General features: G+C 45.1%; 12 protein-coding genes across 12 annotated transcripts; 7 read left to right on the forward strand and 5 right to left on the reverse strand.

The window, feature by feature from the left end:
* Positions 1-193: 193 nt before the first annotated feature.
* V1513DRAFT_412586 (Septin-domain-containing protein) lies at positions 194-2085 on the reverse strand. The gene is made up of 6 exons (XM_066895754.1): positions 1769-2085; positions 1513-1641; positions 1214-1433; positions 932-1145; positions 781-877; positions 194-720 (listed from the first exon to the last, which is right to left on the reverse strand). The coding sequence occupies exons 1-6, from the start codon at positions 1887-1889 to the stop codon at positions 446-448; spliced, it is 1056 nt and encodes a 351-aa protein (XP_066754465.1). The 5' UTR covers positions 1890-2085; the 3' UTR covers positions 194-445.
* A 71-nt stretch (positions 2086-2156) lies between these two features.
* V1513DRAFT_441660 (mitochondrial 54S ribosomal protein bL32m) lies at positions 2157-2951 on the forward strand. The gene has a single exon (XM_066897556.1). It carries the CDS (start codon positions 2170-2172, stop codon positions 2839-2841), a length of 672 nt encoding a protein of 223 aa, XP_066754466.1. The 5' UTR covers positions 2157-2169; the 3' UTR covers positions 2842-2951.
* On the reverse strand, positions 2936-5170 carry V1513DRAFT_326106 (Carboxylesterase). Its single transcript, XM_066894693.1, has 5 exons — positions 4615-5170; positions 4434-4562; positions 4178-4380; positions 3983-4122; positions 2936-3924 (listed from the first exon to the last, which is right to left on the reverse strand). Exons 1-5 carry the CDS (start codon positions 4845-4847, stop codon positions 3031-3033), a joined length of 1599 nt encoding a protein of 532 aa, XP_066754467.1. The 5' UTR covers positions 4848-5170; the 3' UTR covers positions 2936-3030.
* A 673-nt stretch (positions 5171-5843) lies between these two features.
* Positions 5844-7140, forward strand: V1513DRAFT_457734 (WD40-repeat-containing domain protein; the record flags this gene model as incomplete). Its single annotated transcript, XM_066899641.1, has 7 exons — positions 5844-5846; positions 5903-5939; positions 5990-6247; positions 6327-6487; positions 6544-6637; positions 6715-6901; positions 6951-7140. The coding sequence occupies 7 exons, from the start codon at positions 5844-5846 to the stop codon at positions 7138-7140; spliced, it is 930 nt and encodes a 309-aa protein (XP_066754468.1).
* Positions 7141-7904: 764 nt separating this feature from the next.
* On the forward strand, positions 7905-8981 carry V1513DRAFT_441674 (endoplasmic reticulum-based factor for assembly of V-ATPase-domain-containing protein). The gene is made up of 2 exons (XM_066897557.1): positions 7905-8185; positions 8234-8981. The coding sequence occupies exons 1-2, from the start codon at positions 7958-7960 to the stop codon at positions 8657-8659; spliced, it is 654 nt and encodes a 217-aa protein (XP_066754469.1). The 5' UTR covers positions 7905-7957; the 3' UTR covers positions 8660-8981.
* Positions 8526-9592, reverse strand: V1513DRAFT_441676 (uncharacterized protein). Its single transcript, XM_066897558.1, has 4 exons — positions 9200-9592; positions 9050-9149; positions 8843-9001; positions 8526-8791 (listed from the first exon to the last, which is right to left on the reverse strand). The coding sequence occupies exons 1-4, from the start codon at positions 9535-9537 to the stop codon at positions 8753-8755; spliced, it is 636 nt and encodes a 211-aa protein (XP_066754470.1). The 5' UTR covers positions 9538-9592; the 3' UTR covers positions 8526-8752.
* Positions 9593-9733: 141 nt separating this feature from the next.
* Positions 9734-12041, forward strand: V1513DRAFT_397663 (proteasome regulatory subunit C-terminal-domain-containing protein). The gene is made up of 4 exons (XM_066895416.1): positions 9734-9968; positions 10052-10511; positions 10575-11441; positions 11495-12041. The coding sequence occupies exons 1-4, from the start codon at positions 9854-9856 to the stop codon at positions 11556-11558; spliced, it is 1506 nt and encodes a 501-aa protein (XP_066754471.1). The 5' UTR covers positions 9734-9853; the 3' UTR covers positions 11559-12041.
* Positions 12042-13439, forward strand: V1513DRAFT_441684 (ubiquitin-conjugating enzyme/RWD-like protein). The gene is made up of 5 exons (XM_066897559.1): positions 12042-12204; positions 12560-12605; positions 12684-12713; positions 12774-12851; positions 12968-13439. Exons 1-5 carry the CDS (start codon positions 12161-12163, stop codon positions 13211-13213), a joined length of 444 nt encoding a protein of 147 aa, XP_066754472.1. The 5' UTR covers positions 12042-12160; the 3' UTR covers positions 13214-13439.
* On the reverse strand, positions 13365-16510 carry V1513DRAFT_441688 (uncharacterized protein). Its single transcript, XM_066897560.1, has 8 exons — positions 16448-16510; positions 16337-16383; positions 16135-16282; positions 15955-16074; positions 15234-15887; positions 15070-15181; positions 14958-15012; positions 13365-14905 (listed from the first exon to the last, which is right to left on the reverse strand). Exons 2-8 carry the CDS (start codon positions 16347-16349, stop codon positions 13656-13658), a joined length of 2352 nt encoding a protein of 783 aa, XP_066754473.1. The 5' UTR covers positions 16350-16383; positions 16448-16510; the 3' UTR covers positions 13365-13655.
* A 9-nt stretch (positions 16511-16519) lies between these two features.
* On the forward strand, positions 16520-17725 carry V1513DRAFT_326249 (uncharacterized protein). Its single transcript, XM_066894694.1, has 4 exons — positions 16520-16891; positions 16939-17039; positions 17095-17228; positions 17279-17725. The coding sequence occupies exons 2-4, from the start codon at positions 16996-16998 to the stop codon at positions 17431-17433; spliced, it is 333 nt and encodes a 110-aa protein (XP_066754474.1). The 5' UTR covers positions 16520-16891; positions 16939-16995; the 3' UTR covers positions 17434-17725.
* On the reverse strand, positions 17471-20174 carry V1513DRAFT_441694 (EAP30/Vps36 family-domain-containing protein). Its single transcript, XM_066897561.1, has 4 exons — positions 19733-20174; positions 18622-19672; positions 18033-18566; positions 17471-17972 (listed from the first exon to the last, which is right to left on the reverse strand). The coding sequence occupies exons 1-4, from the start codon at positions 19834-19836 to the stop codon at positions 17730-17732; spliced, it is 1932 nt and encodes a 643-aa protein (XP_066754475.1). The 5' UTR covers positions 19837-20174; the 3' UTR covers positions 17471-17729.
* Positions 20175-20965: 791 nt separating this feature from the next.
* V1513DRAFT_457741 (EAP30/Vps36 family-domain-containing protein) lies at positions 20966-22767 on the forward strand (the record flags this gene model as incomplete). The annotated part of the gene is made up of 2 exons (XM_066899642.1): positions 20966-21069; positions 21126-22767. The coding sequence occupies 2 exons, from the start codon at positions 20966-20968 to the stop codon at positions 22765-22767; spliced, it is 1746 nt and encodes a 581-aa protein (XP_066754476.1).
* Positions 22768-22821: the final 54 nt, after the last annotated feature.

Here is a 22821-nt window from a genome sequence, read left to right on the forward strand (position 1 = left end):
CACAGACCGCCGGAACTCCCAAGGTCCCTGCCACATGGTGACGTCACCACTAAGCTAGCTGTGAGACGATAGATTGGTTTTCGCGAACACCCGTCCACTTATCTAACGACTGGGACAAAAGGCATTAAGTTTTACATGAATTGCCCTATCGTTGACTAAATCTACAAGCCGATTTGTCATTGGCAGATAGCTGTCACTTGCGACACATTCATATCATTTATTATATCTATCTTGACACTACCGACTAAACATAAACAGCACATGTGTACGAGAGCATTATCAGTCAATAGTAAATATATAATCACAACCAATACACATAATTGGCACTATAGACACCGCATCACAGCAAATGATGTCCATGAAGAAAGTAACAATATACACACGCGAGTTCTCACTAAACACTAGCAGTCATCATATACCCATCGTTAATGGCGCGCCGATGTGATTAGTATGCAGCGGGGACCATACCACGAGGACTTAGCGTCTGCTGACCAGGGTGATACTCATTGATAGCAGGACCACTAGTGGGTGGCCCAGATGCCGGGCTGATAGGCCGACTGCGCTCTGAAGAGGCACTGTTATTCTCTTTTAATGCGAGGAGCTGCTTCGATCTGAAATTTTCATAGTGTATCTGCGAGGTAGACTCAATAAGATCCTGCAAATGAGTTCGAGTAAGGAAATTCCGCAGAGAGATGAACTCGCAATGGCTCTCATTTTCGACTACATAGATGTCAGCCATTATGCACTTTAATTAGGTAAGAACCTACGAAGGAATCATACCGTTGATAAGTCCCCACCGGCTCTTACGGCCACGGACAATCTTACCGTCCACCACAATATCCTTTTCGGATCCAACGACAGCGAATGGAATCATGTTCTATAGATAAAGTTAGACTTGTGTCTGTTACAGAACTATATTTAGGATCCGTACTCTGATGTGCGAGTTCATAGCACGCTCGTCTTCGTCGAGCAGGTCGTTGTCGTACGGATACATTTTAATATGGTGAAATGCGAATTCTTCTCTGATCCTCTCCTTAAAAGCAGCCTGTTCATCTAAAGTCAAAGCATCCGACTTAGCAATGACAGGAACTACATTGCAAATGTCCATCAACTTCTTGAGTACTATGATATCGATGGGTTTCAAACTATTCCAGGTAATCGTCAGTCTGGAACATTGCACGTGCTATTTCGTTAATAATAGAGTAGTACATACGAATGACCAGTTGGCTGGATAAAAAACAAGCAACAATGAATACGCGTATCAAGAATATAACGCTCGCGCTGAGCTGTCAGTTCCTTTCGCAGGTATGCCGAGTGCTGGTCCTTTATGTACTTCACAATGGGATCCCAGCATCGGTCGTTATTGACTTTATCGCCGTATCCGGGAGTGTCGACAATATTTAGATGCAATCTGACGCCATTCTCTTCAATAGCTACCCTATTCGTTAGCCACCAGCGGCCCAGGACTATCTCAAATTTGGCCCTGATCTATCGGGCTACCCCGAAACATACTATGCAGAACAGTCTGAATCTCGGTCGTTGTCCGATTGGGTTCGGCTGGACTCAGTCTTCCCTTGCTGTCCAACAAGTGTGAAGCAAATATGGTGTTGATCAAAGTCGATTTGCCAACACCAGTTTGGCCTAGAAGTAAACATCATGAGTTAGAAAATATAGCAGGGGTCCATCTCGAGATTGTCACAAAGTGGGACTTGTATCATATTCCGCAAGACTAAGATACTTAAATATGATAAAAGAGACAGATCCATACCGACACACATAATATTAAATTGAAACCCCCTTTTCAACAACTTCTTCTCAATCTGCCCGGTGATAGAGTCGAAACCGACATAGTTCCGAGGCTGCACGGTCTCCAGAGTCGTACTTGCCATGATTCGACAATTTATAGGTAAGCGAGTACAATATGATCAAAGACGGAGGGACGAAGTATTCCGAAAGGTGCTGGGTCGTGGGATCTAGAAGAACAACCTGCCAGCTTGCAGATGCGCGCAGCCTCAGAACGCGTTCTTGGTGCTGTCCAGGGGTCGACGACAACCCCACTCAGCCTGATCGAACGGTAACTTTGGATTGTGTCGCGTTTATGGCATAGCAGGTGAACACAATCCACTTAGGCCTGCAATCGCTCGAACCATATGACCATCAGGGTTTAGTATGATAGTCTATATCCAAATTTTCGCGACCGCGAAATTAGTCCAAGTATTTTCTGATTTGAATATTGAAACAGCTCACATCCGTCCGACCATGGCCACACGTCACGTAATCACGCCACCTTGGGTTAGCAGGCTATGGAATCTGATCCCACGACTACAACTGAATGATCTCAAGTCGCTACCATTGTCACCTTCAGCAGTTGTTATCCCTGGTATAACTGTTCGCCTACCTCTTCCATCCGATCTCGGCCTCGGTCTAGGTAACAACCCATTCGGTATTGTGTTTGCCGTTCCGAAGAAGAAAACATCGCTAAGCAAGCGGCGACAAAGACGTTATGCGCCAACAGACAAGCACGTCAAGCCAGTGCGCTCTCTTAACGAATGTCCATCATGTGGAAGAGTGAAACGTGCGCATACTGTTTGCACCACATGCCACGAAGAAATTAAGCAGATTTGGAAGGCAGAGAAAGGCTTACTTAGCCGAGAGAAGCGGCCTGTCCCGGAGAGTATTGACTCCGGTTTCTTAGAGATATTAAATGAGAAAAAGAAAATATCAGACATTCCGAACCCTGGTGATTTCTTAAAGCAATTGAATAAGGAGGACACCAGCAAGCGGAAACCGGCAATGTTCGAATGGGAGAAATTGCGAGATAAGAGTAAATTTGAAAACTAGGTAGCCAATAGGATATAAACCTAGAAGAATTGGTTTGAACTCAGAGTGCCCAGTTGCATTTGTACATATAAAGAACAATTTTGTCCATTTAATAAAGTGATCCTAACATAGATGGGCGTGTTAGTCCTACAAAGTTTTCTATAGTTTACCACGCACATTTATTCATACACATATGTGCAGGGCACAAAACTACTGTGAATACAACTGATAGTCAAATTTCACCACCCTGCCAAAAATAAGACTGCATTTATTCGCGTAATGCCTACTCACAACCTTTGATTTACCAATTTTCAAGAGATTCAATTTAAGCGTCGACCTCAATGGCTCCCAGTACGCGTAGCTACCACTATTCGGATTTCCAGTCTTGATAAACTGGTACCATCTTTCCTGGATCTCTTGGCTGACTGCAATCTGCGCACTGGTGACAGCGGATGCGTCGTAAGTCCCAAATAGAGGCTCGATATCAGATTCATGGCATGCATACTTGGCTTGGCATAATGACAGATCTGCATCGGCCGGATAGGTAATTCCGACCTCTGTTTCATAGATATAAACCTTTTTGCTCATGTTGCTAAAGTATGCCAATGCCATTCTCTGCACGGCGCAGGTCCAATAGAATAGCTTTCCAACAAAAGCAAGCTCCAATCTGGTGGAATCGTCTTTCAGCGGATCGGGTAGAAACTGATGGGTTGCAAGGAGAAGAGAGGCACGCTTCGCTCCCAGGAATTCCGTAAGAATAATGGGATAAGTACTGACAGAAACGGGCGACGAAACAACAGCCTCTACTTGTGAATTTCCTTCATCAGCAACAGTGCCAACAATCATGGGTACCTGGATAGGCAGGCTTCCACTCTCGACGTAAGTAGAGAAATCTTTCTTAATTAAAGTTTTGTCAATGACCGGACTGAACGGCTGCGCGGAATTGATTTCGGGATAGGTGCCAGGTCCATTTGACACAACTGCAGATTGAGCAGTCAGGATGTCTGCAAGAGAAAGGCCTCGCATGCAGCCGATATCGGAGCATCCAGTAACATTGTAGATCATGCCGGTGATGAGGTTGACGGAAGTTGAACGCTTGTTAAACTGCAAACGATTAGACAGAATTCACCATCACCTTGAGTGCAGCAGAAGCTCTACTTACACCGTAGTCCATAGGATCAGACATCAGGATAGCTCGGGTGAAAATTCCAGCAGCCTGGATGGTGGACATCAATGCCCGGATCATGGTACCTCCAGAACTCTGCCCGGCAATTGTAATCACAGATGGATTGCCGTTGAACTCTGTAAAGTCGTAAGAAGAGTTCTCAGATGTAGTTTAGTACCAATCAGCGCTTACTTCCAATATTCTTCTTCACCCATTTCAGCGCTAGGATCACATCCTTGACTGCAAAATTTGTGTTAGACCCGTCGTCGAAGAGTCCCAGCAGCCCTAGCCGGTATTGTACGGTAACAACAATCATATTTTTCGCCTTAGCCAACTTTGCGCCGTAGATCGTTGGATCAGGAGTTCCGCCAACTAATAAAGATCCACCATGTATCCTGTCAAGTTAGTAATGGGAGTAAGTCATCGAATCAAAACTATCGCATCATACCAAACCATCACCGGCAAGGGCCTCTCATTTTCAGAATATTCGGGGCGAAAAACGTTGAGAAAGAGACAGTCTTCTGATTGATAAGTTGTATATTGAATGCAAAATGGAGGTAATGACGAGGCGTCATATCTATTGCTGGATAAGTAGAGGTGAACACACATTCAGAATGAGGGGAACTCACGTCACATTCTCAATGGGTACAAATGTGACAGGGTCTGCGAATCGCAGACTTTCCACAGGCGGCTTAGCATAGCGGATGCTAAGAAAGTGGTCGCCGTCTGAATCTCGGACGCCCAAGTAGTTGCCAGTGGTCGTAGACGCAAGGCAAGAGCCTGAGCAGTCGCAACTATACGCACTAACGTAGCTCACACAAACAACCAAGACAGCGCAAGTTGAGAGGAAAACAGAGTGCATGTGGGCTAGAACGAGTGACAGCCAGGAATAATATCTTACACGAGGGATGCGTGAGCACAGACGCGGGTAGGGGTGTCTTATATGACAGGCAGTAAGTCATAGCAAATTGGTAGTAATCAGAAGCGTTCGAGACAGGACGAACAAGAGTCCATGGAGACACTGCTATATGTTGCCACCGTTACGGACGCGCATCCAAATTTCATATTCACAGACTGCCGCAACCCGGAACGAACTAGATGTCACCATCGCAGGTGGCTGGATAACCAGACGATGAGGGCGTGCATAAGCGACCATGAATGGAAGATCGCGAAGTCACTTGCAATTGGACGCGCAATGAACAAAGCGCCTTATATGAACCACCTTTTTGGATGGGGCAACGCCGCTAATAGCAGCAGAAGGCGGAGTGCTGGTCTGTAGTGCGGAGAATGAAATCGTGGAAGACTGTTGTAGTGCCATTTTAGCCGTTGCACCATGTTGGGCCATGTCGGTTTTTGTTCCACTTCCTTGCTTAGAGATACGTTCCGCATCCTAGTACAACAGCTTCAGAGACCCGAGACTTTGTGCTTACAATATCTTTCATCATTTCATTGAATTACCTGTGTTTGCAACTTGCCTTTCTCTATGTCTCTGGATAGGTGCTCCCTAGAATGTACCGGCAATTTGCGGACCCAAATGCGGCCGCCGAGACTAATTCTAGGGAATCACCTGTGGGAAGAAGGGCAAGAAAGTTCAATTATATATGCAATTTCCTAAAGCGGACCCCAATGTTCTCGTGGAGTGCAGTTTATATGTGTACCTTGCTAACAGAGCCGCACGCCCTTGACCCTGATCACTTCTCACTGCTCATCGCTTGAAGTGAATAGTAGGAGCTTGCAGAGTGGCAGTTTCGTCAGTACATATCAACTAGCCCACCAAACGATATTGAATACAGGCTGCTGACTTATTGTATCATTTGCAGTAATATTTCTTTCTGTATCCGACGTGTAGGCGAGCGCCATGGTCGGTACCTTCCACCTGATCTAAGTCCTGTATTACCACTAATCACTTCGCACTAGAGCAAGCAGTACTTTTCTACCAGCCTCACGCCAGAAGGTTTGTCTATACATTTACTTTCTATCGATGTGAACTAACGGGTGAGCAAGCGCATCCTGCTGACATATTCTGCGTCGAGACTACATCTGAATATGCCATAACTTCGTCGGGCAACAGCATTCTGAAGCTCTGGAATGCCGCCTCAAACGACCATGAACTAGTTCTCACAATTAAGACTACACATAGGCTTGGCATTCACCACGTCTGCGTAAATAAGGAGCTAGGACTCATCGCTGCAGTCGGATTTGATGGCGAGATATCAGTCTGGTCCCTGCAGGACTGCTCATGTCGAGCGGTCATTAGCGACCGTATGATTTCTTTTAGTCACTGACGACTAAGATGGTATTGAATGTTTAAGTACTTCAAAACTAACAGCCGCATCTCCAGCTAAAACAGCTTACTGGGCTGCCCGATTTTCAGCAGACGGCGAATTTCTTGCCGCAACCTCGCTCACGGGTGGTATCACTGTGTGGAACACAGCAAGCGAGAACATCGAGAAGTGTGGTGAGCTTGAAACCAAAGGGAGTTCGGGCCTAGCAATAGACTACGTAAGTACCTAGTCGCACATACGACTGATCGTCTATCGCTAATATCTTGTTTGTAGTCAAATGACGGTCGGTTTATCGCCTCAGGTCATGAGAATGGAGGACTCTACATCTTCAGCACAGAAACAGCGCGTTTGTTACATTCCCTTCCGGGTAGGTGCACCATTTGCGTTTGGTTGTCATGCTCGTTCCTGTTGCTCTGGGTGGTTATTAACTTTGTTCATATGTAGGCCATATAAAAGCCGTGCGCGCCGTGGCATTTTCTCCCCTCTCCAAGCTCCTGGCTGCTGGTGGTGATTCCAATGTCATTACAGTCTATGACGTTACTTCAGGCGAGCAAGTTTTTAACTTCTCCGGACATTCACGGTGGATTATGTCTCTCGACTGGAATTTTACCGGCGAGTATCTTCTTAGCGGGTATGACCAGTCCACTTCCATTTGAGATTACACACTGACGTTTCCGCAGGTCATTTGACAAGTCGCTCAAAATCTGGTCTATAGAACAGACCGAATGCGTTTCTACTCAGACCGAATCAGACTCTGCAGTATGGGCAGTCAAATGGACAAAGACAGCAGGCACAGCACGACCTCAAGGTTTTGTCAGTGTAGGCATCGACAGGACTGTTAGATGGTATCGCGAAGCTACTGGCGGATGAGATCTAGTAAGTGCACTTCCGTATTTATGCATAATTAAGAAGTAAGGTTGCGCATTTGCAGTGGGATCGATAATTGCTGCCATATCAAAGGCCATGTAATTACATTGTATTATATTGCATAATAGCACTGCATTAAACAGCACGATTCATCAGTCGCGTGCGCACGTTTATTAAGCGGGTAAATACATTGCTACTTGATTAATATATTGCAAGAAATGTTACCAGATGTCTAAAAATTCCTGGTCGGCTGTGTAGTTAATGGTCATTCATAAATTTGCGCCATATTTTTAGATACTGGTAACTTATTTAAACCCTTTGAGACTTGTCGCCGTTATAATACAAGTCCGAAATCCCTAGATTAGAAGGTCTTGCAGAGTCACCGTCGATTACTGATTTGCTCAGTCACTATGGTAGAATCCACCTGCTTGTGTATCTATGTAAGTGGCCGGGTGAATACCCGGTCTCGTAAAAACAAGTCTCTCTTCTGAACGGTGTGCATGGAGCCTGAATTTGTGTCAAACGTTGCTTGTGGTATATGCCGCTACTCTTCCTGTAATAGCAGGCGAAGAGGACCGGTCTGCGGTGTGATAATTGCAAGTTGTCCTAATATGAATACTTAAGTCATAGGTTGTTTCCTTAATCATTCCAAGCTATGGCATATGCCTTGCCGTAAACAATGCGTTTAACAGGAAAAGCAGCAGGACAATAAAACAATTAAGCAACCCTCATGACGACTGGCTACAACGAGGGTTTGCGTTTGGGACATTTCTACAATACTACATCATGGATGCACACCACAATCTAACTTATCAGCTTAATGATGGTTAAACTGACAAAAACTGAGTTAATATCAGAGGCAATTGCTGTCTTTAACGAGAAAATATCGACAGAAGATAGCAATGTCAAGCCGTTAGTGGAATCTTCATTCGTGACTCACAACTTGCTGGGAAAGCTGGCGTTGGCGCTCAACTCTGATGAGTATACTTTCACCAAACTGTTGAGCGGCACGCAAATATACATTCCTCCGAAGCCAGAGAAGAAGACTGTATGTGAAGAAGTTAATAAGGGGTTGACTAAATAGCTGACGTAAAAGGATCCCGAGTACGATGCCCGAATGAACAGACTAAGAGCTCGTCTTCAGGAGCAAGAATACCAAGAAATGATTGCGTCTGCAGTTCCAGAACTTTCCTCTTCATTTTTGGAACCGTTCGAGAAGAAAGAAATCAAGCAGCAGATCTCAGTTATTATTAATATCATGTTTTCTGTTGTGTCCGTGGCATTCGCAATGTGGACATGGGGTGGCTCTAGTCTTACTACTGGAAAACGATTACTGCTCAGTATGCTTGCTGGCCTAGTTGTACTACTTGCCGAGGTTACTTTATATATGGGTTATATTCAGCGGATAGACGATGCAAGGAAAAAAGAGAAGAGGACGAAGGAAGTTAAGGAGGTTATCAGACGCGTCGAGTTCTTGCCGTCCGCGGCAAAAACGAGCAAAACAGAAAGGATGGAAGAGTAGTTTGGCCCGAAATACACTGCCCTGCTGTACATTATCTCGCATCGACAAAAGCGTAGGGCAAGTTATCTTAACCTATGCTTCGTGACATTTGTCTTATAGTCCGTTCCTTAACTCAAGGCCTAAGAGGTTTAACTGGAGTAACAGTTAGTATCTTTCCGGCCATGAGTTGGATCATAGGCATACCTCATTTTGTTTTTGTGCTATACGAGCTTCTAGTTCCTCGACTTCATGCTGCTCAGATTGTAGCATGCTGCTAGTGATGACCGCGTTAGATCGGCCTGTCCCCGCTATACCGTATGGATCATTCGTTGTCAAGTGTAACGTATTTAGAAGATTTTTTTGCTACTAAACGTTAGACATATGACCAGTTTATTCAACGCATAAACGCACTTCCTCGACTAGCTGTTCATAAGTGTCGATACTCTCCTGTAGGGAACGTCCACGCTCCCTGAAATAGTTTATCCGGTCGACAATTTCAACTGCGGACGGGCTAAAACCATCGTAAGCTTAGATATCCTACCAACAGTGAGCAATACGTACTATATCTTAACCAAGCGCTCTAACTCTTCACATATCTCGGCGAGATCCTTCTCCGTATGCTCATCTATCCTAGTCTTTAATGGCGTCGCAACACCTATCTCTTTTCCGACAATGCGCGACCCAGCCAAATTCGCACTGTTCCGTAGCGTAACACGTTTGTCTTTTGTATCAATCATGAGAAGCTGCTGTTCTTCGTTATCGGCATCGCGAATGAGCGAGGTAACATGTACTCGCTGCAACACCGCATTTGTGAAATTCTCATCTCGGGAAAAGTCTAATGCTGACAGAGACCCAGCCGACTCGGCCAGTGAGTATATGATACTATCAAGAGTCGCCATTCGGTTCAAGCGAAGTCATGGGACAACCAAGTGAAGTCGCGAACGTTGATTGAGGTCAACATTAGGGTTTGTTTACATCAACGCGACAACGGGATACTTGCCCGCGTACTGAAGAGTACGTAATACGTGCTGAGATATGCTTAACGAATTGGGGGCTGACTTCAGCTGCCCCCTCCGTCTCGAGATCACTCATCATTATTGACCTGCCAACTGCTGATCATCAACTTCAGGCAGTATTTACGATTCCGTCGAAATTTGCTCTACTTTTGTACAGGATACTGGTATATTATTTAGGTCAGAAAGGATTTGATTCGTGATGCCGGCACCAGAGACTCAGGAACCGAAGGTAGACAGTAATGAGAAGATGACAGATGCGGAGACTGTTCAGAAGCCGAAGTCCCCAGAGGAGATCGCTGCTCTCGTTCTGAATGGTATGTATCAATGCTGATTAATGGCTAATTAAGAACTTGCTTCACATTCGCAAGGTCAGACCATGCTGACGTCGTCGGGGCAGATATCAAGCAGAACTTTGGATTCTTGGATAAAGCGGCAGTCAATTTTGAGCCGAGATTTTCAATGCGAGTGCTAAGGGGCCTTGGTAATCTTCGAAGACGCCTCACACCTGATATTCTTGTTAGTACTGTCGATGCCGCGTACCCGTCACCGTCTCACAAGTCTGCGGCATTAATCTTGAAGTATCTCGGTAAAGAGGAATCTACCATGGAAATCGACGAATCATTATCTGGTAACTCGACTCCTGTAGTTCTTCCCGAGATTGACATATACATTCTTGTCCTGTTGCAAGTATATTTGTTGGACCAGGGCGACCTTGTCAAGTTGAATTCATTTAATGATGAGGCTATTACCATTCTTCGAGGATACAATCGACGGACGTTGGATGCACTGGCTGCCAAGATGTGGTTCTATTATGCATACGGAAAAGAATTGAATAAGCAAGTTGTAGAACTTAGACCGTATGTGGCATTGGATTATAGTGTTTCTTGTTTCCACTCGAGACGTCACTGACTCTTGTGCAGCTTATTGCTCGCCGTCCTGCGGACCTCCACCTTACGGCATGACACCGAGACGCGTGCCATGCTTACGACGCTCTTGTTACGCAACTACCTCCATACTCAGGCTATCTCGCAAGCCCATCAGCTAGTTCTCAAGGCTGACTTTCCCGAGTCAGCCGCTACTTCCGTTGTCGCGAGATACTTATATTACGTTGGGCGAATCAAGGCGATTCAGCTGGATTATAGTGCCGCCAACGAGAGCTTGATAGGTGCGATCCGCAAAGCTCCGCAGACCTCATATGCCGCGGGGTTTTTACAAGCTGCCCATAAACTCAAGGTTATCATTGAACTTTTGATGGGCGACATTCCCGAGCGATCATGGTTCCGCGAACCAATGTATGAGACAGCTCTGTCACCTTACATGGATCTCGTCAAGGCTGTTCGAATTGGCGAGGTTCCTCAATTTTCAGAGACTATCGAGAAGTACGGTGCGGTGTTCAAGAAGGATGGCACTTACATGCTTATTCTCCGTCTGCGCCAGAATGTCATTAAGACTGGTATCCGTATGATGAGCTTATCGTACTCTAAGATTTCTCTTCGCGACATTTGCATTAGATTACACCTCGACTCGGAAGAGAGCGCGGAGTATATAGTGGCGAAGGCCATTAGAGACGGCGTTATTGAGGCAACTATCGATCATGAGAAGGGATTTATGCAGAGCAAGGAAATTCTCGATATATACTCGACTCAGGAGCCAAACATGGCGTTCCATGAACGTATCAAGTTCTGTATAAGTTTACACAACGAAAGCGTAAAGGCGATGCGTTATCCGATGAATCAGCACCGCGTGGAGTTGAAGAACGTCGAGGAAGCGCGTGAAAGAGAGAAAGAGTAAGTACGATTAGTTTGTGAGATGGTAACGGAGTTACTCACGCTAGGTATAGGCTGGCATCTGAAATCCAGGAGGGCGATATGGAAGATGATGATGGCGACTTTGACGGATTGTAAATGATACACGGGCGAGATTGTAGGCTATCATAATATATATTGTTTACCATGTATTTTTATTTCTCGCTAACTACTTCGTTGCCTATGTATACCTGCGATCTGTGACACGCTGGTAGTCTCAGAGAAGCTCATACTTGCAACTTCATAACCGAACGTGAATAACACCAGAACGATGTTCAATTGTCATTTATAAATATGCAATCAAGGGTCAAGAGTACTTGACCCAGTATGAATATAAGACTACTTTGGTGTACTGCAAGAAGTGTAACGAAAGTGCGTGACTGACGTTGTCATCGATACTGGCGTCGGGACGGAACGCCATGGAACACAATCACGTACTAACAATCCTGCAAAGGCGACGGTTGTGCCCTTTCCGTGCATGAAGTGTGGCCACAGAAGTGAATAGACTGTGGCGGACCGGAACATTGCCGTCAGCCCTAACCTTGAGCCTTGGTTAGCACTCTGAGTTCTCGTGTGTTGCGTTTTGCCCCCCGGTCCCCCTCCTCACTACATCCCTATTTTCTTCAGCATCTATTGAGTTGTTTGGCGACTCGTTTAACAACTAGTGGTTCGTTTTCGATTCTGCATAGAAATACACAAGAATGGCGCTTAAGCGTATCAGCAAAGAATTATCAGATCTCGGCCGGTAGGTTTTACTTTTAGTTTCCCCATGTGCGTGCGAATTACAACTTCGAAATCTATTTGCCGCGGAATGTCTCGGCTTTTCTCGTTCCATGGGGATATTGCTATTGTCTCCATGAAGGACATTTATTGTTGATAGTATATTCGATATGTCATTCGCTCAGTGTGACCTTCGTGGCTATTTTTACAGTTGGGTTGGGCTAGGCTGGCACTGGTCATGTGCCTTGAGTGCGATATATTTTACAATTTGGATGCGGGCGCTTTTCAGTGGCAGTTCAGAGTCTATGGTTGCAGCGATCTGTGGCGTGCACATGGGGTCTTGAATCTCGGTCATTGATACTGATTCATAATTTTTATAGAGATCCTCCCTCGTCATGCAGTGCTGGACCTATTGGAGAAGATCTGGTATGTTAGCAATTTAGAGCCTGCCAGTTCTGGTACGCTGCTTTCCTGAGTTCGCCATATTGACAAATGCATTTGTAGTTCCACTGGCAAGCTACTATAATGGGACCTGTAAGTAAAATAGTCTTGGTTGCTGACCGTAAGGAGAACAAAATCTAATATTGCAATTAGGCGGATAGTCCATATGCCGGCGGTGTCTTCTTCCTGTCCATTCATTTCCCAACAGATTATCCATTCAAGCCACCGAAGGTGAGTGATTTTTTCAGTGAATATGGTGTTACACTATATTTGAATTCAATGATATCTCGCAACGGTATCTTAGCGGTCGATTCTAAGTCCATCTCACTAATAAACATTTACTACAGGTCAGCTTTACGACCCGTATCTACCACCCGAACATCAATAGCAACGGCAGCATTTGTCTGGATATTTTAAGAGATCAGTGGTCGCCAGCATTAACCATATCTAAAGTTCTTCTTTCCATTTGTTCAATGTTGACAGACCCTAACCCTGATGATCCGTTGGTGCCGGAAATTGCTCATGTCTATAAGACAGACCGAGCCAAGTATGAAGCTACGGCAAGGGAATGGACACGGAAGTATGCTGTGTAACAACGTCGGACAACAAAGTTAATGATTTGGTTTTGAATGAAGTGACGGTTTGTTGCATTGTATGCCTTCGAGATGTTTCCTTTTTGTTTTCTACCAGTTCCATTTTCTTGTTATTATTCGTTTGAGTTATATATATTGCTAATTGTAATGTTTTTTGTTGTTACAGTTTTTTATTGTTATATATATTTCATAAACGAATACAATTTGCGATTATGCCTTCTCCGAACATGCTTTGCTGCCGATTTCATGACCGGCAATAAAATTCGTCCAATTCGTACGAGGTGGATCCTTGATATATTTTCTTTGACATTATGCATTCACATGGCCCCTCTATGCATACTCTAAATGAAATATAATATCGTACATAAGACTTACATCCACATTAGAATTTATATGGTGATCAAGACCAGACACGTTAGTTTTAGTTCTCTTTCTAGTACTTCTAATTCTCATTTCGAAATCTCCATAATGATGCTTGGAATGAAGTTACAGTCTGATTGTGCCTGTCCGTATCGCGATGTGTGGATACAGTCATATCACGCGCAGCCAGTTGTTCCGCAGAGGTTTCGTAATTGTTTTTAGCTATCGCAAACCCCGCGACATTGACAGTCATCTGTCCTACCCTAGTCTGGACTGAATCAGGTATTTGGGCTGACGAGAAAGTGGATGTCCATCCTTTCAATTGCGAGTTGTCAAGCGTTGTCGGCATAGATCTCAACGCTGGCCTGGACCTTGGCTTACCGTGGTAGATCACACCTATCCCGCTAGAATTGATGACAGGCCGTCGTGCGTGTGTGGGTGTCCCCGAGTAGGATGCTGATGCAAATGAATGTATACTACACTGTATTGGAGTGCTGGGATGTTTCGAAGCGTCTTCGGATGTCTTAGGTGCACGAAAATGCAAAAATCGGCTTTTGTCTAGGAGAGGCGACCAAGCGGAGCTAAGTGGTGCACATGAGCTCAAAGACGAACCTGCAGCTGTTGTAGAAAATGAGCCACATGTTGATGACGATAATTTTGCAGCCTTTGTGGTCGAATCTGGAGGGGTAAGTATTTGTTGCCGTCTCGGTGAAAGAAATGAAGACGGCAACAGATTGGAGTTCCTTAACCTAAGACCAGTACTAGGTGGTGTCATCAATGAAGATGAATGGGACCGCAAATACTTCGTTGTCTGCGTGGCTGCTGCCAATTGACCCGGATCCTCTTGGGTGGCCACTTGTGAATAATCCGTAATACTCACCCCAGTGTCCTCATCCTTTGGCTGATTGACTTGCTCGTCGCTGTCCAACACGCGACGATGGTCTAGGGGCTCGGCACCAGATTTAAGATTCTCCGCTAGAATATCGGCGACCCGAATATCCTTACCGACGTTATCATCCTCTTCTGGAGTCCGATGATTTTTCAGACTCAGGGACCGGGGAACGTCGCTAGCTTGCGCTACAGACGAAAAGAAGCGGCTGTGCACAATTACCGAATTGTCCACACCGTCACTATCGCTAATAGACGGGGAAAGAACTCGTAGTCGTTTTGTAATAGGATCTTCCGGCGAAGGCTTTGTAAACGATGGAGATACTCGTCTTCCAAGTGCAGATGCCGATGATTGATTACCGTTCGGAGCAATTATTGGATGTGGGGTTACGCTATTAGCAGAATTCGTAATATCGCTGAGTGGACGACGCTCCTGATCTCTGTCTATGAGGATCATTAGTAACTCGATAATGCACCCAAATGGTGGTATTCATACTAAAGAAATCGGTAATAGTTTGTCCTTCCCGGGGAATTGGTTTGAATGCAGTACCCTAACACAGGGATGTTAGTTCGCACTATTATATGTTAATATCAGCGATTTGACATACATTAACGCGCTCTCCGAGATTTCCAGTCCGAGCATCGTCAGGTATGAGCTCCTTCGTAATCGGATCTAGCTTTCCAGTAGCAACTGCTAGTGCAATCGCAGGCTTAATATCCCTGATGAGACCATCAGCAAAGACATTCGATATTGATAAACATAATAACGTACATCCCAATATAGTAATCAAGGTGTTCCGGTAGTGGGTCCGCAGGTTCATTCCACATCACAACTTTCTGCTCAATCGGACAAAACACTCGTTGATATTGAAATGTTTTATCGGCTCTTTCAAAATCCGCAATGAAACCGGGTGGCACCGTGATTTTTCCCCCAAGCCGCATAAACTTCAGCGCTCTGTCTGCAGATTTGTATCGGCGCAAATACATATGTGCCTTTCTCAAACCGACATTTGGAATACCCGGAGTATAGTCACAGCCCGCGAAAATCGCCATATGTCGAAACAGAGCATCAGAAAATGATGACAAATCAATTTCAGTAGATGAGCTAAATCGTTCCCGCCGGATAACAACGCACTCTCCGTAGTCATTGAGTTTCGTCAGTAAGCATTTACATCCAAATACAAGGAGGTCTGAGTCCTCTGAAATGACAGCCGACACTAATCTCCTTTTTTCAAGATAAACCATTTGCGCATCGGCTTCATAAGGGGCAACAATATACGGGACACCCTCTTTCTCTAAGGCTTTTATAAGATGCGAAGCCATCGTTGGTGTGATATCGATGCATTTTTGAAAATGTTCGTCAGCTTCTCTTCTCATTCCCGCCTTGTGTAGTTTCATTGCCGCTTCCCGAGCTGCTTCCCTGCTTCTAAATAAAGTTAGATTCTCTGGGAATATTCTGTAATGCTCAGTCATATTCATTGTCGACCACCCACATTTGTCGATTCTTCTCGGTATGTTGTTTGCTGGGAAGGTTGGCACCATCAAATACTAGGTACGGCTTCACACCATAATGCTTTAGCATCCTCACACGATGCATTGCATAGTCAACATATCTATATCCATTGTTAGTTCGACCATGCATGGAAATCTCAGACGGAGTATTGGACGCGAACTTTCTTGTATGATTGCCAAATGCTAAATCACTGGCACAAGCAATAGCCCCTCGGTGCAACCACACATAAGCGTCAACGGCGATAACTTGGCCAGCAAATTCCTTGACATGAGCCGGTTGCTGTATAGATTTCAGTAACGGCAAGAGACCTAAAGGTACGCGTCAATGGTTTGCTTGAACAGCTCATGACAAAATAACCGTACCTGAAATTCCCATCGCGCAAAGATCCTGAGTCCCCACCGTCGCGCTCCTGATCCTTGTCAGTCTCACAAGTCTCCAGGATTATTGGCGAATAATTCGCATCAATTTCTTACGAAGAAAGATGGCAGAACGCAAAGCATAAAGCAGTTGCGCATCGAGGCCTTGCGCAATGTTTGTAGATGTTGACAGGGCAACGTTCAATGCGGGCCCTTGCCGCTGCGGCTCGGAAAAGCATCAAGTACTGTACTAAGGGACTCCAATAAAGTTTGAAGGCAACGAAATTTGCTTATGTTCCTCCGCAGGAAAGTTTGGTTTGAATTATTTGTTGACATTCTGTGCACAGTACTGGAGTGTACCCAACCGATGTTCTAGGAGCCATAGCGCAAATTTCGATATGCCGATCGCGAAATCACTGAAGAAGATAGAACAGAAGCTAAAAAAGAAGTCTGCGGTGCATCCCAAAGCGAGGAAGTTCAAGCAGTTGAACCGGGCCACGCTGCGAGAGGCAAAGATCAATAAACGGAAACAAGACCGTGGGATGGCTAGAGATGGACAAGGTAAGCATGGCTTTATAGTTGCACAGTATTGATACTTACTTGAACAGTTTTAAGGATGAAATTTATTAGAGCTGCCGTTGATCGGCCTGAGAACGAACAAAAAGATGTGTTTGCTGAGGATGAAATCAAGACCATCATACAAGAGTGAGTAAGATAATTCGTTGCTGCTGCCTATGGTCAGAGTGTTAACAACTGCTTGTCAGATTTATAAGTAGAGATGATGCGGAATTGGAGCAATTAAAGTTGACTAGACGACCTGGTCGGCCTACATCTGCAAGGCAAGATGCGCTACAATCGAGGAAGGATTTCGAGCTGGAGGAGTTCAATACTGGCTTCTGTAGGTGCCTCTGCGTGGAAATATTAATACTGATACTGATTTGGACGCAGATATACCAGACTTGCTGGATAAGGAAAATGTGAAACTTTTTAGGGAATGGAATCTGGCTTACAGCGGAATCGGCCTTTTAAAATTTATTCGAATCGCGAAGGAAGGTGGGTTACAAGTACCTCAGCAAGATGGTGACATGGATATGATGGAATAGTTACAAAGTGAATATCGAGAAATTAATAATCCGGTACCCACGCTGGTCATGCAGGACGAACCACATCTATATACCATTGCCCGATGCACACGGGCGGGTAGGTGTCAGGGTTTGTAATTTTTATTACGGTAAATTGTTTCTATGCTCGCAAACTCAAATGAATCATATATCTAAAGTAGTTGTCATCTTAGTCCTTAACGAAAAACTCTAACATGCTATAACCCGACCTTGATAGAATCGCAACGCCAGTAGGTGTATTCCAAATGCTACATTATTTATATACTGCTTTAGATAAATTACGCTGACCCGCCAGTAATGTGGGGTGATGATATGACCTGTTCCATTGACTGCCCTGGATTATCGTTGCTAACTTCAGGATGGACTTTCGTTGGCTCTCGTGCATCCAGACATTCTCTCTCTTCGACTTCCTTGAATATCTCGTATTTCCAGTCCCATGAAACGTCCGCTATCGCATTTACAAAATACCTCGTTCCCTCAACAACTATGTCTGAGCATAGCTTACCTTGATCTTGTGCTGTCTGTGAAAAGTCAGTAAAACACCGGGATGCGCCTTGGACAATAATTTAGTATCTGCATACCTCTAACTCCTCGACACAAACTCCAACACTCCATCCGAAATGCTGCCTAACGTCCTGAGCCGTGACACCATTCTCCTCTCCAGACGGCTTTTTCTCTGCTGCCTTGACCCAGTCAACCAAAGAGCGAATGGTAATATCATCATTCTTCAACGCCTCTTGGACAACTGTGAGACCACTCTTAAACCGCCGCATTTTAAATGGCAGACCAAGTTCCTCAAACACGGAGCACGCACTATACAGATCCTTGGGTGATATCAGCGAAATACCGCGGGCTCTATTGTACAATGCAAACACATCAAACAATGTGGCAATGCCACCCTCACTTTTAAGCACACCACTGTCCAAAAATTCAGCCAGTTGACGAGCGAGCTCACCGTAATATATCTGATCGCTTCCACCTCCAGCCATCTCTTTGGTAACTATCGGGGATGACAAGCTCAGAGCTTGTGAAGACTCTCTTAGTGCCCGTCTCGCTTCATCCGGGACACCTGGAGAAGATGCCAACCTTATAGCAAAGCCTTCGGCAAGGGACACCTGCAGCGCGATATTAGTACAAAATTCCAAGGTTTCGTACAAAACGCAGACGTACCATATCTTTGGCTTTCGTCATAAGACTATGCAAGTCATCCAGTGAGCTCATTAAGTCCTGATTATGCATACGCTCGCGTTCCACCATTCGCTGTAGACCATGAATCCCAAAGCTGGGAGTAATAGGTCTCTGTTGTATGGGTTCGGTAACAGGATTTTTCGTAATAGTAATTGTCTGCTCCGCTTGCTTTGCCCTGGCCAAGTTTTTCAGCCAGGTGCGCTCCGTTAAGACTTCTTTAGTTTTGTCATAAAATGCTTTGTCACCGCCATTCCGAAAACTTATTTTAACCAACGTAGGGAGCTCCTCTTGAAGTCCGTTCCTTGACGATTCTGCGCTGCCTCCCATTTTGAAAGGAAGATACGACTCTCTTCTTGGAAGGTTTTTGTCAAGAACATAATCGGATGGATTGAATGCAGTAGTTGGGAGCCGCGCACCGCAAATCTCACAATATCTCATTGATGAATTGTTCAAGAAAGTGCATTTAGGACAAGCGAGGCCTTCTTGCTCCACGCCAGATGAAATCGACGAACTGTCATCACTTGCGAGTGACTCTGTCATTTCATTGGCTCCGCTTTCCGCTAATGCATCTTGGATAACAGATTCGGGTGGTTTGACTCCACAGACGGTGCATGGTGGAATAAGTGATACGTTAGGCCGGTAATTAGAGGGCAGATTATTGGAATGTGAGCATATTGGACATATCCATGAGATTAAAGATATCAGTCCGGATGTTGATTGCTTGAGACTTAACGCTCCAAAATTCGTCAAATTCGGTAAGGATACTGTAGACTCGTTGGGAGATGGTGACTGTGGAGTACCATTTACCGACGACGACGGAGATATCGGCGACGACGCGGCAGACAGCGTGTCTGCAAAGTGAATGGTAATTTTCGGCGATGACTTTAAGAAACGTGCTGTGTATTGAATAGTCTTCACGTCTGGGAGATTAATTGCAACGGAGTTGGTGAGTGGAGATGCAACGTCGACATAACATATCCGGTGCGAAGTAAGATACAATCGGCCATTCTGATAACCTGACAACCTCACTCGGCTGAGACGCAATTAGGATATCAATCAAGCAAACTGTGCTAGCTTTCAAAGCGAGACGTACCCTTCATACAGACCAACAGAATTCTGGACAAGGATGTCGGTCTCATCAATGAACAGAACTGGACGGTAAGCAGCCGTCAAGTCAATGGGATTCCACAACCGCATAGCTGCAGCGTGTTCGATTTGCTCACCCCAGATCCAGCAAACTCAACCTTCTGGCCTGATAATGCTATGAACCACAAATGAGACCGCAATGTGCACAATATCCTCGGCAGTCGATATCGGCCTCGAAACAAGGTTCATCAGTGCCTATGCAATGGGTGCACAATTGAGTTCAAAAGATAAACTTTGCAAGAACTGGCTTAACCCAGTCAGCAAATCGTCGTATATTAATTTCAAGGAAAAGAGTTTTAGAGGCCGCCGAGTGAGATTCGACGAAAGATGTCGGAATGATAGTGGAGGCTTTAGGAGGTTGGATTATCAACTCTATCCTTCTCGTCATAGTAAGTGATTCTACTCAGTCTACTGAACTACAGCCATCTTATCTGCCAGGCCACCCACTGAATTATCGTTCCTGGAACTGGGCCCTAACCTCAAGCTCTCCAAAGCTTTCCCAAATTCGATCCCGGCGAGGAGTTCATACAAATAAGCTAGAGGGGAGTTTCTGACAGGTTGAGATCCTCCTTAAGGACATGCGAATGGGAGGCGAGTAGCGGACGTTGAGACTTGTCTCCCTGCCATAATATCACATCTCGGCGTTTGTTCGTCGTAATCAAAATATCCGGGGTTTGGTCTCCTCTAATACAATGCAAGGCTTAAATCCCCTTAGCTATACATTATAAAAATCAATCGTTTCTTCGGTTCACAAACACTGAACAGATTGGGTTTCTTCCATAGTAACCAAGACATTCATTGTATTATGTTTAACTGGTAGCACCGAATGCAGTAACTCAGCCATTCATTCCAGGAAGGTAGAACGTCGAGCTGGTCATTCTAATGAGAACCGACGTAGTAGAAAACTAGAAATCGTCCGAATGACAGTAGTATTAATGCTCTTTCGCTTAAATTCCCTCTATATCATCGGCTACTTTTACCTGTTGGATTAAACGTAGCACCCACCTCGTGTCGTGCGCACCGCCACATCAATATGTGGAGAGCAAATAGCTTGGGCGTTATGTCGTCACTCGTCAGCGGCCACAGTCATAGACTCTTAAAGTTAGTTTACACATAACAAAAGTTGGCAAAATTCGAAACAACTACAAGATACTCTTAATTTATATGGTGTGAAAGTTGAATGTATTTCTGGCGTCAGATCGACCTCACATCGGCGCGTCGTCCAGTTCTTCTTCAGAATGAAGTGGACATTTTTGTGCAAGATGGGGTTGGCTTATATGACGGGTATGTAGTATAGCTAGCTACATTTATGTGACATACGTGGCTAAAGGTCAATTTAGGCGGACTAAGCTGGATGGATATCAAAATGGAAGGGTTTACTTGACCACGCATAGAGTCTGTTACGTCGACAATATACAATCTGCCACTCACTCCGTGGCGATCGAACTATCTCAAGTACATAGAATTCAGTTTTCTCCTGGGCTGTTAAGATCATCCCCTAAAATTTCACTATACCTACTCACTCCGTCATCACCGTCCACGCCGATAGCATTGTCTTCTCCTCGTCCGATCTCCCCTGCGATCGCCGCTCTTCACTTACAGTCATTGGACCTGCCAACGTCACCAGCAGTTTCTCGGTCGCATACCCCTGATTCAAATGCTGTCTTCAATTGGATATGTCCCATATGCTCGTTTTCTAACGCAATGAAGGTTGCTGATAGTGACGGTCCCCCGCCGCCGTGTCTTACCTGTGGGATCAGGCCCGCGGTTTCAGTGATTGAACAAGGGAAGGAATCTATGGCGGGACTCAATAAGACCGCCCACATCTACGCTGCACATTTGCCGATCGGAGTGGAAAATGAAAGCGGATTTGCCTGTCCACGTTGTACATTCGTGAATCACCCGTCCCTTCTTCAATGTGAGATGTGTGGCGCGACTTTAGTTTCCAAAAATTTGCCACCTACATTACTTGACAATGCGATGAGGGATTTGGTCATTAACGAACGATATTCACCTTCGCCTACGCCGCCTGGAATGCGATACAATGATGACGACGTTGACCATATTAAAATAAGTTTTAGGACAGGTGGTGAAAGGATATTTTTGGACAAGTTGAAGATTGTTTTGCAGGACAGGATATGGGAACGAAGGACACGAAATATAGGAACTGTTGGCGCCGTGCAGGACAGGCATAGCAGGGCATCGACTCAACGTCTTCCTAAGCTAGGAATTCATGGGTTGGAAATTCAGACTGTAAAGGAGTCTCAACGTAACTTGGAACTTCTGCACTCGTTGAATGATTTGGACTCACTGATGCAGAAGGCGAAGGAAATGGTGTCCTTGGCCGAGACTTTTGCAATGCGACTATCTAATGCCCCAGGTGTGCCAGAGGAGGCTCGAACAGCTCTTTTAGAATCGTCAGAAGCTTTGTCCCTATCCTCTCCTATCGTTATGCGTGAAATGGCTGGCAGCGGAGATGAAACTTTCTATGCTGAATTGGCACGTCAATTGGCTGAATTTTTAGATAATGGAGTGCTAGTGAAAGAAGGTGGTATTCTAACGCTATTTGACTTATATGCCCTGTACAATCGTGCACGTGGCCTCTCCTTGATCTCGCCGAAAGATTTCTACAGAGCCTGTTCTATTTTTGAGAAATTGCGTCTGCCATTTCGGTTGCGGAAATTTAGAACAGGAGTTGTCGTCGTTCAAGAGGCGTATTATTCTGATGACGCGATAAATAGTATGCTTATGGATTGGATCAAGAAAACGTCCCGTCAGCGAGGAATTTCCCTGGGAGTTACATCACAGGATGTGAATCAGCATTTTGGATGGAGCGTTACGATCGCTCTCGAAGAACTAGAAACTGCCGAAGTTAGTGGAAATCTCTCTCGAGATTCTTCGCTGGAAGGTACTCGTTTCTTTGAGAATTTGATCAACACCTTCCAGTGGAATTGGAAGAAGGAAGTGTTTCAGGAACGGTAATAAACGCTGATAGTTTTGGGTATTGTTGTGGCATACTAGTGTCTTGTTACTGTG

Source organism: Lipomyces chichibuensis, assembly GCF_038497645.1.
Source record: "Lipomyces chichibuensis strain CBS 12929 unplaced genomic scaffold V1513scaffold_9, whole genome shotgun sequence".
NCBI lineage: Eukaryota > Fungi > Ascomycota > Lipomycetes > Lipomycetales > Lipomycetaceae > Lipomyces > Lipomyces chichibuensis.